Source organism: Solanum verrucosum, unplaced genomic scaffold (assembly GCF_900185275.1).
Source record: "Solanum verrucosum unplaced genomic scaffold, falcon-dt-bn FXZP01000137.1, whole genome shotgun sequence".
In the NCBI taxonomy this organism is placed as follows: domain Eukaryota; kingdom Viridiplantae; phylum Streptophyta; class Magnoliopsida; order Solanales; family Solanaceae; genus Solanum; species Solanum verrucosum.
This window is the reverse complement of record NW_026020405.1, coordinates 915,785-934,690: the sequence shown is the minus strand read 5'-3', so window position 1 is coordinate 934,690 and position 18,906 is coordinate 915,785. Positions and strand designations below refer to the sequence as shown.

General features: G+C 34.1%; 4 protein-coding genes across 5 annotated transcripts; 2 read left to right on the top strand and 2 right to left on the bottom strand.

Moving 5' to 3' along the window:
- Window positions 1-279: 279 nt before the first annotated feature.
- On the bottom strand, window positions 280-6,238 carry LOC125840416 (uncharacterized). Of its 2 annotated transcripts, XM_049519395.1 has the most exons (5): window positions 5,820-6,238; window positions 4,462-4,640; window positions 3,312-3,666; window positions 2,865-2,981; window positions 280-678 (listed from the first exon to the last, which is right to left on the bottom strand). In XM_049519395.1, exons 1-4 carry the CDS (start codon window positions 6,207-6,209, stop codon window positions 2,901-2,903), a joined length of 1,005 nt encoding a protein of 334 aa, XP_049375352.1. In that variant the 5' UTR covers window positions 6,210-6,238; the 3' UTR covers window positions 280-678; window positions 2,865-2,900. The 2 variants fall into 2 exon arrangements, with proteins under 2 accessions (XP_049375352.1, XP_049375353.1); XM_049519396.1 differs by lacking the exon at window positions 280-678 and having other exon boundaries at window positions 2,864-2,981.
- Window positions 6,239-7,726: 1,488 nt separating this feature from the next.
- Window positions 7,727-11,627, top strand: LOC125840472 (uncharacterized). The gene is made up of 7 exons (XM_049519467.1): window positions 7,727-7,934; window positions 8,580-8,847; window positions 10,140-10,340; window positions 10,425-11,112; window positions 11,212-11,318; window positions 11,409-11,468; window positions 11,554-11,627. The coding sequence occupies exons 1-7, from the start codon at window positions 7,746-7,748 to the stop codon at window positions 11,580-11,582; spliced, it is 1,542 nt and encodes a 513-aa protein (XP_049375424.1). The 5' UTR covers window positions 7,727-7,745; the 3' UTR covers window positions 11,583-11,627.
- Window positions 11,628-12,261: 634 nt separating this feature from the next.
- LOC125840404 (fructose-1,6-bisphosphatase 1, chloroplastic) lies at window positions 12,262-14,897 on the bottom strand. The gene is made up of 4 exons (XM_049519383.1): window positions 14,393-14,897; window positions 13,407-13,631; window positions 12,611-13,117; window positions 12,262-12,529 (listed from the first exon to the last, which is right to left on the bottom strand). Exons 1-4 carry the CDS (start codon window positions 14,813-14,815, stop codon window positions 12,458-12,460), a joined length of 1,227 nt encoding a protein of 408 aa, XP_049375340.1. The 5' UTR covers window positions 14,816-14,897; the 3' UTR covers window positions 12,262-12,457.
- A 1,167-nt stretch (window positions 14,898-16,064) lies between these two features.
- Window positions 16,065-17,652, top strand: LOC125840457 (uncharacterized). The gene is made up of 3 exons (XM_049519451.1): window positions 16,065-16,263; window positions 16,820-17,155; window positions 17,366-17,652. Exons 1-3 carry the CDS (start codon window positions 16,182-16,184, stop codon window positions 17,467-17,469), a joined length of 522 nt encoding a protein of 173 aa, XP_049375408.1. The 5' UTR covers window positions 16,065-16,181; the 3' UTR covers window positions 17,470-17,652.
- The last annotated feature ends 1,254 nt before the right edge of the window (window positions 17,653-18,906 follow it).

The window sequence follows — 18,906 nt, the reverse complement described above, 5'->3', positions numbered from 1 at the left end:
TTAAATCAACTTTTCCAGATTTATTGAATCTTGGAACACAATTACAATTGTGTCACACTTGAGATCAAAACATACCTTGCTATATACCCTGCATTAAATTCCATAATTCCAATTTGAGATCAGCACATACCTTGCAATAAGGATCATAACAATCCACAACACTACACAACCGTAGACGTTCTGATACCAATTGATATGAACTGAAGGATATATTGAGGTACGAGGGAAAAAGCTATATAAACACGGTTCAAGTAGTCCCATACTTAGGATGATGGACTAAACTCCGATAACTTGCAACTAATTTCATAACAGATTGACAGGCTTCAAATACAGCCTACAGAGATCTTGGAAAAAACACGAGTTTGTTCATCCACAAGGAAAATATAATACAAGACAGCTTCCATTTATGAAAGCTGCAAAGAAGATTTTTCATCCTCTTTTATTTGACACATTCATGCATAACTTCAAGTAGCTTCACACAGACATTTGATCTGCAAACGAATGTTCATTCTTCAGCAACAGTACACTCATCAAAATTGCAGCAGTTTGATACCCAAGTTAACTCTGGAATCCCTTAGGCAAATCAGCTTAATCCATGGCTTAGCTTTAATCACTTGCAGACCTTTGCTCTAATATCACGCTGCCTACTGTTGACTCATCATAAAATTTTGCTTGTCCCTGAAGTCAAATTCAATTGTAGTAATGCAATAGAAATCATCATGAAGCAACAAATCATTTATGATGGAAGATAGGTAAATATACTGCACTAAAGAATATATGCCCTTTGTATATGTTGTATGGCAAGATGGAGAAATCTTCAAAAGTTAGAGAGCTCTAAAGCAACATCGGAGGACTATTACAGTCTTATAAGTAGTTTTTTGGTAGGTCTACTATTTATTTTACCATTTGGAAGTTCAACCAGCTTGTATGTGTCATTTTTCTATAGAGATTCATCTCTTTTTCTAAGAAAAACTGGTAGGTTGTATTTCTCAACATACAGACCTCAAAAAAGTTATCAACAGAGAGCTATGAACCAAGGGCTACTTATAGAGAGCCTAGAAGATGGCATCCTCTACAATTGCTTCTTTACACCAAAGATGAAAATTTACAATACAATTCCACTTAATTTTCTGCAAAGTATTAAATCTATCCTCAAAACACCTCCCATTTCTTTCCTTCCTTACTAAGAGAAATACTTGATTTGGATGGCACAAGACATTTACAAAGCTTTGTCCATGGACCTGTTCTGTCTCCTGGTTGCCCCAAAACTTCCAATTTATACACTGTTAAATAGAGAACCTCCCATCATTGTTATGTTTCTACTTGATTGCATTTGGGGCTGGGAAGTGCCTCTTAACTTATCAACTTCCTTCAAAAGATCAACCACCCTATCAGTTTTCCAGTCATTAAGGTTCCTTTTGAAGCATATATTCGACCCTCAAGGAGTCCAAGAGTCTGCCACAGCAGCGAAGCGCTTCAGGGTTGCTGCATATGGAAAATAAATCAGGGAAAAAAGTCATCAAAGGTACTTGCTCATTCCAGGATTCCTTCCCCAACATAGTCTTTGTGCCATCACCCATCTTATAGACAACATGTTTGTTAAGACTAGACCATAAATTCCTGATAGTCCTCCAAACTGATACATTATAAGTGTTGACCACTTCATCAGTGCACCATTGGCTTGTCTGTCCATATTTGTTCAGGATCACCTCCTTCCATAACCACTTCACCAATAGACAACTATTGAGTAATTTCAGATTTCTGATACCAAGACCCCCTGATTCTTATCAAGTTGAAATCATCCCATTTCACAAAATGAAAACCCCCATCCTCCTTATTTCCATTCCATAGAAAGTCCCTTCTGAGCTTGTCAAGTTTATCTAGCAGCCCAACTGGAATAGGAAACATAGACATCACACAAGCATGTAAGGAATCTAATACAGCATTTATCAAAAACAATCTAATTCCTATTTCCACTTTGAAAGTTCCATGTCTGTCTTCTCTATAATCTCATCCTAGATAATTAACTCCTACTGTTTGTTGCCCAGAGGCATGCCTAAGTAGGTTGTGGGAAGCTATTCAATCTTGCACCCCAAAATCCCAGCCAGCTCCTTCATTTGGACCACTTCTTTAATAGGGAAAATATTGATCCTCCTCCAATTGACACTTAACTCCAAAATAACCTAAAAAATGAGTAAGATCATCCTTATAAAGCTGACTTGTCCTGCTTCTGGATCACATAAAATCAGTGTTATCAGAGGTGTGCTTAAGCCCTGAAGCGAGGCTCAAAACATGTTGAGCGTTTCACCTCGTTTAATGTGCGCTTCAGTGTCGTCATAAAGGTTAATACATACTTTTCCTTGCCAATGAACCTCTTCTGAATAGACGACACTAAACAATTGATATTTCACTTTATCGTAATTATTTTTCTATATTTCTTTGTTCATATATTTGTCATCCATGTTAATAAATTATTAGTCTTGGACTAAACATATAATCTCCATCACACATTGCATTCTTTGGCCAAAGAAAGAATGCCAGTCAATCTTTTTGGCACATGGCCATTTTATCACATGAGGAAGGACGCCACGAATATGAAATATTAAAGCAGACAGTGTAAAATATATCAGCATGGGGCCAAAAGAATATTTGGAGAAGAATTAGAAAAGAAGAAATCACGCGAACACTAGGATAACAACTACTTATTTCAAACTAGCCTGGTATTCCCTAGGTACACCATTATCCTGGTAAGACATCACATCTTTTTTCAGTAAGCAGATGCATCTTCTACATACATACAATGTGAACCTTGAGTGAGGACACCAATATTTTTTTAAATAGTGATCACTCAGAGCAAGACTTACCATCTCAGACAAAAAGGTATCCACAGCCTAAACAGGTCAGCCAACCTCTGCTACAATATCTTTGACATCTATATCAGCTAGAGTCTCCTTGCCAAACAGAGAAAATCCAACAGTTGCCTGCAAGAAAATTCCACATTCAATGTCAAGAACAAACTTTGCTTTTTCGGTTGGCTTGGGTGAAGTAACAGAAGAACAGTCTCATATAGAAAATGGAAGATACAGTGTAGCGAGAGCAATTAGCACCAATAAGCTTTCAAACTGTACAGGAGAATGGAAGAGGCCCAAGAGGGCGGGGGAGCTTGATGTTAGGAACAATTGAAGACATAAGCTGTTATTAACTCAAATTTTCTCCTTTTTTGACTGAACTCCAGGATTTTTATAACTATGCTTTCCCTTGCCCACTATCCCCTACCCCGAAATAACACAAGGATAGTGTTCTAGGCATACCAATCCTGCCTTGCTATCAACCTTCTTGAGAATCCCTGAAAATCCTGCAAAGGCTCCGGACACAACTTCAATAGTTGACCCTGGTATTAAAGATTTATCATCCGATCCTCTCAACACATCAACTGCAAGCAGGTCTAAAGCTTTTTTAGATTGCCTTCCTCGTGTTTTGGGCACAACTTTGTCATCAAGGGGAGCTATACTAGAGTTTTTTGTCAGCTGGGAATCTAAACCTCCTTCTCCTTGTTCCTCTTCTTCAAAAGCTTGATCAGCTTTCTCTTGCTCTTCCTTCGCTTGTTTGAATATGGCCTCCAGGTCATCCTCATCAACAGGTCTGGGTTTATTGATCGTCCGTTTTCTGCAAATGTTCTACACTTTAAGTAACTGAGAAAAATAAAAAATGACCTCGGGTATGTTGTAAGTTAGCCCTTTAAATAATAAAATGGGTATGTAGACACAAGTAACATAAAAGTCATATCAAGGGAGACCAAATGGTAGATATCAACTAAAGGCAGTTAGTAAATAGATATCCTTGCAAAATTCACTTGACCTATTGGCATAAAATTTGGTAAGTATTCTGAAATTTTGTCAAGCAGAAATAGCATTCATCACTAATCTCACAGAAAGACCTTATAGTAGCTGACTGAATAAACACATTTACAAGCTACACAAAATTAGATTGGGAGTGATTTTTAAGTAAAAATTTCTGAACTTAGGCCAACACATTTTATAAGCTACACACAATTAGAGTGTAGGTGATTTTTAAATAAAAAATTCCAATCTTAGGCCAAGTTAGCTTAGGATATTTTTCCACTCATCTTATGTTAATATTTTAATTGACATATGTTCCATTGGGTCAGACACATACACCATGGGTCTTTGTTCGTATAAAAGACAGAGTTCCCAGAGGTCAAAGAAAATCGCATTGACATATCAAACAAATCAAAGACCTCCTCTTTCTTGACTGAGTAGAAATTGTAATCTTTCTTTATAACCATGTTATCCAGGACAACTTACACACACCTCGACTATTTCCAGGGGTACCTGCTACCTCTCACCAACACATGTATTGGGTAACGCTGTCCAACACAGATGATAAGAAGTAATACTTGTAAACTTGTGATTTGTGATAGGGGCAACAATGAATGCTTACGTATTTCCAACCTTGGATCCAACAAAGCCTCCAATTCCAGTACATTCTCGAATGAAATCATGTATTTCCTTGTTCAGTACGCATCTCAGAAACACACATCCTGGGAAAAGGGGTTTAGGCTTAATTGAAAGTGTTCCATTTTTTAATTTCCTTTTGATTTGTACAGATGGATTGTATACCTGCAGAAACTTTTACAGTCAGTCAAAACTCAAAAGATATTGAAAAACCAATTCCTACATTAGTTAAATACACTTAATACCCTTGCAGTTCGAGGTAATCCAACCTCCAACTGTCCTAAAATTAACTTATAGGAAAGACCTCATTGGTTGGAGCAGAATCAACCACCACACACACACACGCACACAAACAAACCAAAGACTATGATTTCAAGCAAAGAAAATCAACAGTGAAAACTGAGACGAGTATTGGGGCAAAAATTTTCTCTAAAGAAAATTTCTACAGCAATAGAAAAACTGATAGACGCCTGTTTATAATTTATAATATGGTTATCGTCAGGTCCATGGCTTCCATTCCGATACAACAGAAAAGATCTAGAAGTTCCATGGAAACTGGAAATTACGCAAGCTCTGCAACTATATAGTATATATATACTGCTATAAAGGCTTCACAAACTTCTCTTAAGCTCTCTTCTACTGATAAAAATGAATACTGTAATAGGGGAAAAAAAGGTAGGTGACACCGGTATCTGTGTTGGTTGGAAGTTATAGGTAATGGTGGATGGATTAACTGAGGTGCTCACAAGCTGGCTCGAGCACCACAATAATCCAAATAAAAAATGAATACTGCTACAAAGGCCAATAGTTCACTTGCCTTGCTAGTTCCTACTCTCTTACCCCAAACTATATTTTTCCACAACTGTCCTCTAAACGCATCGTATGATGAAGGCATGAGTTAGAGCTTAAATGGAGAAACATACTCAGTGAGGATTCATATAGCGAACTCCAACTTGTATGGAACAGAGACGTAGTTGTTGAATCCTCTAAACGCCTTCTTGCTGGAAACCTATAACATCCCTATTTTCATGAACATCCATAACTCATAATGCTTGAACATTTTACATTCTTCGTATTCATGTTAATGGAATGAATGCTTTTCATGATTGAACTAAGCCAGTTTGCTTGTTGGAGCTAAATTATGTGCAAACTAAACTCTAATGGTCCCTGTTAAATGGTGGAAACTAAATAGACGGCTTGACCTTTTCGATATTGACATCAAATTCGAATGCAGTCAGGAGTTGATTTTCTAATTTCAGGAGTAATGTACAAAAGTAATTACCAAAACCACCAAATTAAGAACTTCACCATCAAACCAAACAATAAAGCACAAATCTTTATTACCTGAAAATCAATATCAGGAAAGTTCCTAGCAAGAGCACGAGCCATACGTTCAGCAGTTTCATGACCATTAACTCTAGAAACTCTAACAACCCACCATTGAGGACCCAATTTAGCAAGGTTATCAAGATTAAGCTCTTCAGTCCAAGACTTATATTGCTTTTTAGGTTTCTTAATAAGCTTTTCCTCTACTTCTTCTCTCCAATTGTAACCTGTTTTACTCTCTCTTCTCTCATTTCTCATTTGCCTTCTCTCTTTAGCAGTAAGCATATTCTCTTCAGGTGATTCCACGGTTGCATAAACCCTTAAAAGGGTTTTCGGTAAAATGGAGGTTGGTGATAATTTGGGAAGAAATGGAGGAGAATGACTCCATGAAAATATAGCTTGCTTCATCTTCTTCAAGAAAAAGTATGAAAATTTCTTGTGGTGGTTACATGGTAACATATCCAGTTTTAATTCATGGGCCGGGTTAATGGGCTATGGGGTTTACAGCCCAATTCCCACTATTGATTCCTAAAATTTGGGAGATTTGCACAAAGAGGATTATACAAATTTGATGTTTACTATTTGTCCTAGTTTTTTGGGGTAGGATAATGTTTTGAAACATAGCTTATTTAAAATTCATGTTAGGAGGAAGAATGAAAATTTATGTTGTCATAAGTTATATAGGTCGGATCATAACTTTGGTTTAAATTATTCACATGATTATGCGTAAAATTTATTAAAAAAAAATTACTATAAGTTATAATGTGAAATATGAGGAAAGTTGATATTTTTATTAACGGATGGTAATGCAAGGTTAAAAAATTATCAAAGGTCATTTTACATTGAGTAAATTTTAGGTTTAACAAACATAAAAATTATATTTGTATGTTATAGTTATAGTTTTTATAATTGCACATCAAATTTGTATAAATTGCTGGCAGTCTCCTATTTGTATAAATCGCTGACAACCTCTCATTTGTATAAATCATTGGCAGCCTCTTGTTTGTATAAATCGATGGTAACCTCTCAATTCAATTTTATGTGTTTGTATATCTGTATAAAATTTGAATTTGTATACAATGGAATTGAAATAAAACATTTGTATATCAAATCTCTCTCACTCACTTTATAAAACACAAATTATACATTGTAATGTGTATAATTTGTGTTTGTATAAAGCGAAAAAGGCAAAAGAGAACTGGCAGGGGAAGAATATTATTTGTATAATTATAAGTGTATAAGACGAAAATATACGTATTTGTATATACAGTTTTCTCTCGCTTTATACAAACACAAACGCAATTTATACATTTGTGTTTGTATAAAAGTGAGAGAGACGAGTGAGAGTGGCGAGCGAGATTTCTAGGGAGAGAGGCGAATGACAAGTGTTTGCTACGGATTATAATTAAATGAAACTATGGTTATAACATTTAATTTGAATTAATAATTTGCTATTTTATACAATTTTCCCTAAATTATTCACACGGTTATGTCAAATGCGTAAAATTTATATATATTTTTTTGTAAGTTATGACATCTGAAATACGAGGAAAGATGATATTTTAATTAATGGATGGTAATGCAAGGTTAAAAAATTATCAAAGGTCATTTTACAATACTATCAAGGCGAATCAATTTGAAAAAGTAGGACACTCAAATTAATACAAAATAAAACACCTTTTATATATCTATAATACAATATTAACATATTATATATAATATTATATATCGAGTTACATTGCATAATATTTTATGTTGGGCGGTATATTTTCGATTTTCTTTTTGTTTCCTCCTAAAATTTTCGAATACTCCCGCGCATTTTCTCATTTTACACATTCTTCATTATTTTTTTAACCTTTCCCTCCATATTTCTCAGTTCTTACAAATATGCTTATCTTCCCTCCAAAATCTTCTTGCATTTTTCCCTCTGTTTTCTTCTTTCAGATGCAGAAACTGAAAATGAGGAGACAAAGCAAATCGCGAAAAACCGAAAACATCGGTAAAGGAAAGGTTACTCCGGTGCAGATTGCGTTCATCGTCGATCGATACCTCTCCGACAACAGTTTCACTGAAGCTCGAACAACTTTTCGATCCGAAGCTTCGCATCTTCTCGCTAAGTCTCCTGTTAATGAGGTATATATAGGTTAGAATTTTGTTGATTTGTTTTAGTTTAGGATTTCAATTTGTGTATATTAATGTTGTGATGAATTAGGAGTGAGTTAGTATGATGTATGGGTAATGAATTGATGTTATGTTAATTACGGAGATGGATTTAGGATTTGAAATTAGTAGGTGTGAATGTTTTAAATATGTTCGTATTTTTAATTTATTTATTTTTGATAAATTATGAGTGTTTGTAGTGTTTCTAATCAATTCGAGTTAGAATCTAGGGTTTATGTTTATTGAGTGCATCATATAATATGTATGTATATATTAAAGAAAATTAATAAATTTAAAGGGGGCGTTTTGCCATGAAATTTTGTTACTTTCTTTCGGAGTAGAATTTAGGAAGACATGTTTGACTATGAAATTCTTGAAAATTTTGGAATTCAATTGCTTTCACGTTTTTTTTACTTCAAATTACTTTAAAAAATTCAAAAAATAAAATCTGTAATTGGTATTCATTGCCAAACCTGACTTAATCTTTGAATACCATTTTTCACTTTATAAAAAAAAGCTACTTTTTTTGAATACTTGCAATTTTCATGGCCAAATGCCCCCTTAATTCCTTGTTTCTTGAATTAATCCTTGTTTTTTTGTGTGTGTGATAATGAATAGGCGCCAAGGAGTTTATTGAGTTTAGGAGATATGTTGGATGAGTACATAAGTTTGAAAGAGCAGAAAGTGTTTATGGATCAAGAGAAGTGTAGATTGGATCATGAAAAAACACGGGTTCAGAACTTACTAAATGGGATGCAACATGTTATGAATGCTTACAATGCTAGCACGAATCTGACCCTGCCTTCCTCAATTGGTGCTTCTTCTTCAATACCCAAAACAGGTGCTTTGCCAAGTATTGTTAACGGGTCTTCCCCGGTAACCTCAGGTATGCATTCTACCTTTTGTTTAGTTTTTTTTTTTTCTGAATTATTTTCTTAGTTTATATCAATGCTTTTCAGTTTAAGTAGCTTTAAGTTGCTAAATATGTTGGTGTATGTGAAACTATCTTGTTTGGTACATGTCAACCCTGCTTGTATGTTTAAATGAGTTAGATGTATTACTTCAAGTTTATTGTCAACTCCGCTTGTATTTTCTCCTGGATGAAATGATAATCTGTTTTTATATTCTTTGTCCTTGCATGATACACTGGAGTAGCTGCTATCTGAAGGACAGTCTTTCTATCACTTTAAGGAGCAATAGCCAGTTCAATAGCAGATCCCATACTCTTTGAATAAACCAATAAGCTATATTAGCTCAGACACCACTGAAACTATGCTCATGTATTTTGCTCTGCTGAGCTCTTTGACACTGTATTATGTTTCTTGCACTTCCATGAAATGAGTGAGACTTCATGATTCACAACAAATCCTGTCACTGTTATCTTTGTCAATATACATTCTACTTATTCATCTTCCCAATGAGATTGTTTTGGCTCATGTAACAGGATTGACATCCAACTGAAACAACTTCCTATCAAACTTCTTAATACTAATTTGCAGAGGTTGATTTAGGATTTTATAATAGCTGGTCTGGAGTGCTATTACACTCATTACTATATATGATATAGGTTCTGAGTGATATTTCAAAAAAAAAAGAAAATAAGAAGATATATAGAAGTGCATATAACTCCCTAGGAATTTCAATTGCGCTCATATTCATTACTGTAGGAATGTATCTGCAGAAGCTACATTCCTAGATACTAGAGTGAGATTTGATCCTTGCACATTCTCTAATATGTGGAAGCAACAGAGGATCTTGGATCTTAATTCTCTTTCAATAAACCATAATAGGCAAAGAACTTAATATTTTTACATATTCCTCCTGAATTATTCTTGCATTTGTGTGACCACCATTACTTGCATGCAATGGGATGTACAATGTCTATTTTTCTAGACTGCATTTAGCTCCTAACTGAAGACATGCAGCATATAGTTTTGGCCTTAAAGCAACACTATCTTCATCCCTAAAAGGAAAAGCCTCCAAAAGAAAGATTGGATCGTAGAGCTGTCACTGATTGCTCATGATCACATTCAAGAAACAGTACATCATTTGTTCATAGAAAGATAGTGCTGTGTTATGTGTTGGATGTCCTTGTTAACTAGTCTATTGATTTGTGCCAGATTTTGGTTAACTACTTTACTATTTACTTGAAGATTTATACTATACTACTTTTATCAGGTTATTATTCTGCATACACAAGCGGAGCTCTGATGTCAGCATCAATGCCTTCAAACACTGTTCTAGATACCATGAAATTTTCTAGTCCAAATTCTATTCCATCAACCTCAAAAAGAAAAGGCTTCAAAGATGTTTCTGCAGCTCCCATAACTGCCAAGAGATCTCGTAAACACTTGATCACTAACCAGTTGCCACTTAAAGGTAAATCCATTTGAAGTTGGTCTTTTGTCACTTCATGTCAAATGTCCTTATTATTTGACATCATATGATCGTACTTTCCTGCAGATCCTAGTACAGATTCACAACCAATCAGCTGTGTCAAACAAAACAACATTGTGAATAATTCTGCAGTTCAATTATCAGATCCTGCTACTGCATCTAATAAGACACATGTTCAAGGATCTAATGTTGCCAAGTCTTTGTTCAGCCAGCACATTCAGTCCCCTCCAACTAATTCTTCTGGCCCTAAAACACCGCCAAGAGCATCTTCATCCCAAACTGACAAATCTATCTCTCCAGTGGAAGTTTGTTCAACTGCTACTTCCAGCAAAAATATTACACCGTCTCTTGTAACAGCCACGAATCGCACAATCATCTCGTCAGAAACAATTCGAGTGAGCCCTTCCAAACAAATATTTTACTCCATAGAAACAAATCATTGCATTTCAACAACTTCACCAGTAAAGACCAACATGAAGAGGTCTATTAGGCGAGATCAAGTGAAAAGTAGGCTGGATTTTGGTGCCTCAGATAACATCCCATGTAATTCAGAAATGGCAGTTGGCCCAGACATGACTTCGACGTCTGAATCTGAGAAAGAAGGCGATATTTTTGACATAGATTTGCCTAGTTTAGATGCTTTAGGGGTGGGTTTTAATCTTTCTGAACTACTATATGATTTTGACCTTGATGGAGAGGGGATTGATCATTCTTGCCAGCCAACATTTCATTCTTCCCCAGATTCTTTTTCAGGGTACAGTTGCCTGCCTCGTCCAGATTTATTTTTAGTTTCCTTAATCTAATGCAAGTTTAGGCATGGTTTCTGAGTCCCCATTTGATGTTTAATGCACAGGTCACCTGATGAATCAGGAAATGTCGATACTGATGCAAACCAGATGACTTCTCATATTTCTTCGACAGTTACTGAAGTCTTTTCAGAGCAAGGTATGAATTTACTAGGTAAAAGGAGATTCTTGACTATGAATTAGACTGGATTGGTTTCATTGAAATCATTGAAAGAGTTTTGAATTTTTCACTTTGATCATTCAGTTTCAGATTCTCTGACCACTACAAAATCAGTTACCAAATGCATCCAAATTGTAAGCCCAGGTAATTTTTCAACTGTCTATTTTCTCCTTTTCAATTTGCAAAAAGCACAAACTGAAGATACGATTCCACGCCTTCATTTTTGCAGTTAAAAATATCAGAAGCTTGAAGGATTAGAAGAGCTTTGTGCAAGAAATTGATGAATACTTACACAGATGACTACAGTTGACTGGATTTATGCAAATGCAACTGAATTTATCAAATTAGTTTTACATATTAACTGTCCATTCATTAGCAAAAAAGTGTAAGTGCACTGGATTAGGATTTGTTTCCATAGAATTAACAGCTGCAGGCCTAGCCAGAATATTGATTATATATAGCTTATGTCTAAGCATATTAGGAATTTGTATAAATATATTTGACATGACCGCAAATTTGATTATGAGAAATATCTGATTATTGTTATGGTCTGCTATTGAATCATTATTTGACATCCACCTTTGAGTACTTTCTAAGTTGAAGGATGGATTATTTGAACTTGAATGGAACATGGCATGATAACAAAAAATTCAACAGAGAGGATAATTGTTAGTAGTATGATGAATTTTGTCATGGTTTTACTTGTTAAAATGGGCTTCAATATGACAGTTATGCAAAAAAAGAAAAAGTTCGGCATGCTTAGTTACTGCAGCTTCTTGGTCTAAGCTCCTCAGGATTCACCCCTTCTTTTGTAAGTTTTCTAAGTTATACTGTTTTATAGTATGAAGTTAGTACCCTACATGAGTTTCTGGTACTCTGTGTCGGTCTATGTATCCTTTTTATACCTAAACAGAAATAACAAAAAGTGAACAAACACTTAAAGAAAGAGGATGACATATTTTAGATATGGAAAAACCTTTACATTGTTTTATGAATTGAATCACTGCAAAGCTTTGAACCGATAATGACTTTAGCAATTGGTTCCTAGACTTATGAAAATAATTTCTTTCGAGTATTACAAATTCACAGTCTTGTCTTGCTTACAAATTCACAGTCTTGTCTTGATTTCGGAATTAAGACAAGTACTTCTCCAATTTTTCAACTTCTTCTGTGCTTCCAATGTACAATGGAACTCGTTGATGTATCTGAAAAGTAAGAAACACCAAATTAAATGACTGATATATTTGCTTATTGCTTACAGATTTAGCTTAGCTTTGGTTTCTTACCTCAGTTGGTTGGATATCGAGAACTCTTTGGTGACCATCGGATCCTTTACCACCAGCTTGTTCCACAATGAAGCTCATGGGAGCACACTCGTACAAAAGCCTCAACTTTCCATTCTTGCTCTTTTGGTCTCTAGGATAACCATAAATGCCACCATATAGAAGAGTTCTATGGAAGTCACCAACCAAACTACCAATGTACCTTGCAGAGTAAGGCTTGCCACTAGGGCCAGGGTCCTTCAAGTCATCGATATATTTCTTCAACTTGTCATCCCAGAGCTGGTAGTTTCCTTCATTGAATGAATAGATCTTTCCAGACTTTGGTATTTGGACATTTTCTTGAGTCAGAACAAATTCTCCGTACATCGGATCCAAGTTAAAGGAAAAAACGCCATTTCCCAAGGTCAGCACAAATATCACAGAGCTTGAGTACATGCAGTATCCTGCTGTAAGAAGGTTTGTCCCTGGTTGACATACATTCACAATGCACTTCTGCTCTATATTGTCAAGCTGCAATATTGGACAGACATTTGTTGAATCGGTGGTTAAACTATTTATGTATAATGAATGATTTTGGCTTATGCCAAAGCTCACAACCACACCGGAAAAGTTCATGCAGCAGAGGTCCAATTGACTATTGAAAGCATCAAACAGATATAAGAAGCATTGAAGTAAATGATCCTACTTCTCTGTGCATTATGTATCAAAGATGCCACATTGTCACAAGTCAGAACACTACATTAGCTATTTAGAGTTCTATTTTGGAGGCAAAAGGAAGGTAATCTTGTTTGGTAATTACCGTGGAATCATCTCCATGATCAGCGAGGCACTCATCATTTGGGCTGTATATTCCAAAGATAGAACCGGTAGACACAGCAGCATCAATGTTTGATGATCCATCAAGAGGATCAAACACCACAATGTAGTTGCCTGAGTAACTCTCTTCCACTGCCACAGGTACATCCTCTTCTTCTGATGCTATAATCCCAGTCCTTCCACTTGATCTTAGACAATTCGAGAAAACCTGTTCAATCCATCAAACATCAACCTTCAGAAACCAAGATCATTAGTGTATTAATGTTCTACGAATGTCTACGTTATGCACATTAACAATCCATAGATATTTTACACAAGCAGGTTAAACTAACTCTTTACAGTAAGCCTGATATGGTAACCTTAAAAAAAGAAATGAATAAGGACCTTCCATTACCGGTAGTGTAAAAATTCTTCACACCATCAACGTATATAACTTAAATCCAATAGGAGGTAACTTATATACATTGACAGTGAACACAATTCGTACACTATGGGGTCATTTGATAGGTTGTATTAGAGAAAATAACACATGTATTATCTGTAGTATCACTTAATCCTTTGTTTGGTAGGATTTTCAACTTATGTATGATTAACCTATTCAGTATTATAGGGTGTATAACTAATATATAGTAAACCACGATATTAGCGATACAAGAGCTATTAATACATGGATAAGCATGGCTCTAGACAAAACTACCCTTAATACACCAAACCAAACAGTCGATAAGAAATAATGAAAGCATAACTAATACACCTTATTCAGTACTATTCTTATTACATTCTACCAAACGACCCATATGAGTATATTTTCGGATTACTAAGTCCACTTCTTATACACCAATAGTTATATTTAAGTGCTCGGATCGTTAGTATATAGAAGTTAAACTCATCTAAATAACTTCACATGATAAGGGACAGAGTACTACTGTTTCTATTGAGCTATTATAAGAAGAATTGTAACAAACAAACCTCATTAGAGACAACATCAAGTTTCTTCTGATCTTCTCCTTGAATATTGACAGCACCTTGAACTCCAGTAAGGTTAGAAATTCCAGCTCTTTGGACTAAGGAAGCAATCTGTTTACAAGCCATTGAAATACTTGAAATAACTATGGTAAGTTCAGCATCAATCACTCCAGCTTGTTCTTGTCTTAATAGCCAACTTGTTAAAGTTTGCAGCTCATAGCCACTCCTTTTCTTGGTTGCTGTAAAACCTGAAGTTGTCTCTATTGCCATGCACTTTACTCCTCCATTAAATGACCTTCTCTTTGTGCTGTTTTTTGGGCATAAAAATGGAGTCTTTTTGTCTAAGGCAAATAAAAATGGAGTCTTTTTGTCTAGAGCACTTAAATATGAAGTTGTTGCTGTTGCTGTGGCTGCTGATGCTGCCATTGTGATTTTCTTGGAATTCTTGAAATCACTAAAATTTCTCAGTTAGAAGTTCATTGTGTTATATTTATTCCAAAGATTTGTTTTTTGAGGCTCATTGGTAGTTTTCTTGGGGGTAGAGGTGGGGGGGTGGGGTGGGGGTGAGTGGGTGGTCTTTAGAAAGTGTAAGGCTGGTAGAAGATTTGTGTTAAGTGGGTCCCACTTATCCTTCTCCATGGAAATCTTTTCCTTTCATTTGTGGTTATGCTTTGAAAATCTACAAATGACATCATCATGGCTCTCAGGATTTTGAGTATATTCTTATAGAGGAAGTTTCAACAACTTGGAGGTGTTGGTCCATTAAAAGGATTATTGTGACACATTAGTTTGGGCTTTGGAACTTTTATCTTATTATTTGCACACATATACTTGATTTTGGTGTCATTATTTAAGTTATGTCATAAATTTGTATTTTTTTAGCTATAGTATAGGTATTTACTGTTCATAACAAGAGAGAAACACGATCAAGATTGGGAGAGAGAGAAGAGATGCGATCGAGATTTGGAAGAGAGATGTTAAATACAGATTGTATTCGACGAATATAAATTGTACTAACGATTAAAGTTTGATACTAAAAATTGTATCACTTGCATTCATTCACTCTTTTATCACTTGTATTCATTCGCAATACAGAAATACAACATGATACATATTGTATCACTTGTATTCATTCGCGATACAAAAGTATAGAAATACATGATGTACTCAATAAATACATGCTCTCTTATATTACTTTTATTCATTCACAATGCATAAATACAAAAATACAGGCTAATACAGACGATATTCAATACAACAGACTAATATATACATGTTGATACATACTGTATTTACTTGTATTAATTCACTCTTGTATTATTTGTATTACCCGCAATATATAAATACATGTTGTATTTGATACATACCAATTTATACAAATGTTGATACAATCTTTAAAGTGATACAAATATTTTAGTTCATTCTATTTATGATGTTAAATATGCTTTAAAAAGTATTTAATTTGTCAAAAGTCAAAATGCGAGTTCAAAATTTGTTATAAAAGTTGGAAAAAAACCATCAAATATTTAAAATAATCCCCACCAAAGAAATTAAAAAGAAAGTGAACTAATTGAGCTGATGACCAAACATTTGTGTGATTTCTATGTCATAATACATCTTAAATTATGCCTCTCTCTTCCTAAACTCCCTATATATAAACTCAAGAAAATTCTTTATTCAAACTCACCTCACAAACCCAAGAAAACATTTCTTTCTCCATTTTTTTCCAACACAAAAAAAATTTAAAAAAATCAAAATCACAACAAAATAAAAGAGAAAACAACAAGAAGAAATGGCCTCATCAATGAAATCATCTTTGATCCTTTTCTTTACATGTTCCCTTTTCCTCCAGGTCACTTATGCTGTGTATAAAAGTAAGTTATTAATTTGTTTCTTAATTAATCTTTCTGAAAATAATATGTTCAGTTGAATCTCGTCTTAGTTCATGCACATTAATCTTAATGTGCATAAACAAAGAATTCAAAAATTATTGATTTCTTAATTAATCATTATAAACATAGCGTGTTCAGTTAAATTTCATCTTTGTTCATTCACATTTAATATGCATGAACATAGAATTCAGAATTATTGATTTCTTAATAATAATTGTGAAAATATTAAGCTCAATTGAACCGCTCTTGATCAATCCACATTATGCTTATATTCCGCTCTTGATCAATCTCTTTTCATGTACAATTCATATGACATACTTACCTTTTTAGTCCGTCTTAAAAATCTGTCATATTTTTATAATTAAAAATGATTTATCTTTAACATTTCATTTTTAACCTTCCTGAAATGGTTTATAGTCACACAGATTCCAAGACTTCTTTTTTTTTTTCCTCAAAATTTTATGTGTTCAGTTTAACTGTAGTACCGTACATAAACTGAAACAGAACGAGTATCTAATTATTCTCTTTCTTTTTGTAGCTGAGGTGAAATGTGAGAGTTTACCAAATGGTGATTGTGCATTTGCAATTTCATCAACAGGAAAAAGGTGTGTATTAGAAAAAGCAACAACACCAAAAGATGACTTAATAAGTAGTGAGTATGAATGCAAGACATCAGAAGTGATAGTTGAAAACATGAAGGAACACATTGAAACAGATGAATGTATTGAATCTTGTGGTCTTAATAGAAATTTCTTTGGAATTTCTTCTGATGATTTGCTTGAGCCTCAATTTGTCTCCAAATTATGTGCCCCTGCTTGTTATCAAGAATGTCCCAATATTGTTGACCTTTACTTCAACTTGGCTGCTGGTGAAGGTAAATCAAACACATTATTAACTTTGCGATTAAGTGTAGATATATTACTCGTTAAAAAACATGATGCATATGCACTTTTGTTGTCTAATAAATGATGCATATTACAAAACTATGCACAATTTGTTAGACTATGAATATATATCATTTTTTTTATCAAGGTGTCCGTCTTATTTCGAGGTTTTAAATTTATTAATGTGGTGAAATGTGTAGGAGCATACTTGCCAGACCTATGCAACAAGAACAATAAGTTGAAGAGTAGTGGTGCTGCTGAAGATGGTGTTGATGCTCCTGCTCCATCTCCTTCTTCATTCTAAATATTTTTGCACTTTTAAAAATAAAATAAAAATATATATATAAATAATTGTTTTTTTACAAACAATTTTATTGTTGTTTATGAAGATATTGCACTCAATGTTTAATTCTTTGGGTTTGCTGAAATTTTTCTTTGTACCAATTCTTTTGTCACTGAGAATTTAATAAAGATTCTTCTTCTTTTACATGGAATTTGTTGTTTAATTATTCTTGTTTGATTTTTTATTTTTTTTATCAAATGACAATTTCTATGAGAAAATTAAATGGGTGAATATAGATTTTATGGAAATAATATAATTGACTTAACAAGTTTCAAATTAAATCTTAACATTATTACACAACCAAAAAAATGCCATAAGTAATTATGTACATGGCTAGACTTCTCACAACAATATGAAAGATAGAAAGAATAACAAATTAACAATTAATTATGATGATTGAGAGAACCACAATACACATTGTGCATCACATGAAGTTTCTTTTAACAGATAAGGCATAATAGTTTTCTCATTTATGTTGAAATTGTCAGTTACACATTTAAATTATGCGTGAGTTTTATTACTCAATATAACTTATTTTTTCTATATAATTTACACCTCAAAACTATGTGAGGCTCTTATTACCTCCCCCCTCCAAATTATATTTTTTATTATTTAAATACCTGAATTATTTTGATCCAAATTTTGGTGTGGTTTTTTCTGGAGTTTTGATCCAATTTTGATTCAATAACATAATAAAAATAACAACTTACAAGTTTTATACACCAAATAAATGAAAATATCAACTTAACAAGTATGACAACTTCATAAATGTAGAAAATCTGTGCAAAATATCAAGAATAATTTTATAGATATCTCAAAACTAGTGATGTGTCTTCACAGATAGAAAATCAGTGCAAGAGTGCACTTAACTATGCAATACATCATCCTAATAGAGACAACATGTTAGGCACGAAAATCAGTGCAATCTTAATAATTAAGTTTAGGGGGTGATAAAATTCTCGATAGTTCAAGAAGGCAATGTGACTCTTGCATAGTTTAGGGGTGTTAATAATAAAAGAACATTAAGTTCAAGAGGTAATACGATTTTCGTATCATTTAAGTGTGTAACTGACAAATTTGTTATAGTTAGGAAGTTCTTATTCTTATTCCTTCTTTTTTATCACTTTTCACTAATTGAATTTATGAACTACTCCTTCCCGTCTTTATGGGGAAGCGAATGGTGAAAGAATTGAGCCATAATTTTTTTTGGGTAATGATTTAAAAATTCTAGTCTAGGCCAATCTCAGACGGAATCTGAGTGACGTGAGGTCTAGGGCAATCCGGGAATGAAACGAAGGGAGTATGTCCATAGATCAATCAACATGCAATACAACTCACATTACGTATCAACGACTAAGCAAAATCTAACTCAATGTAAATTGTGCCCATATTAATAAG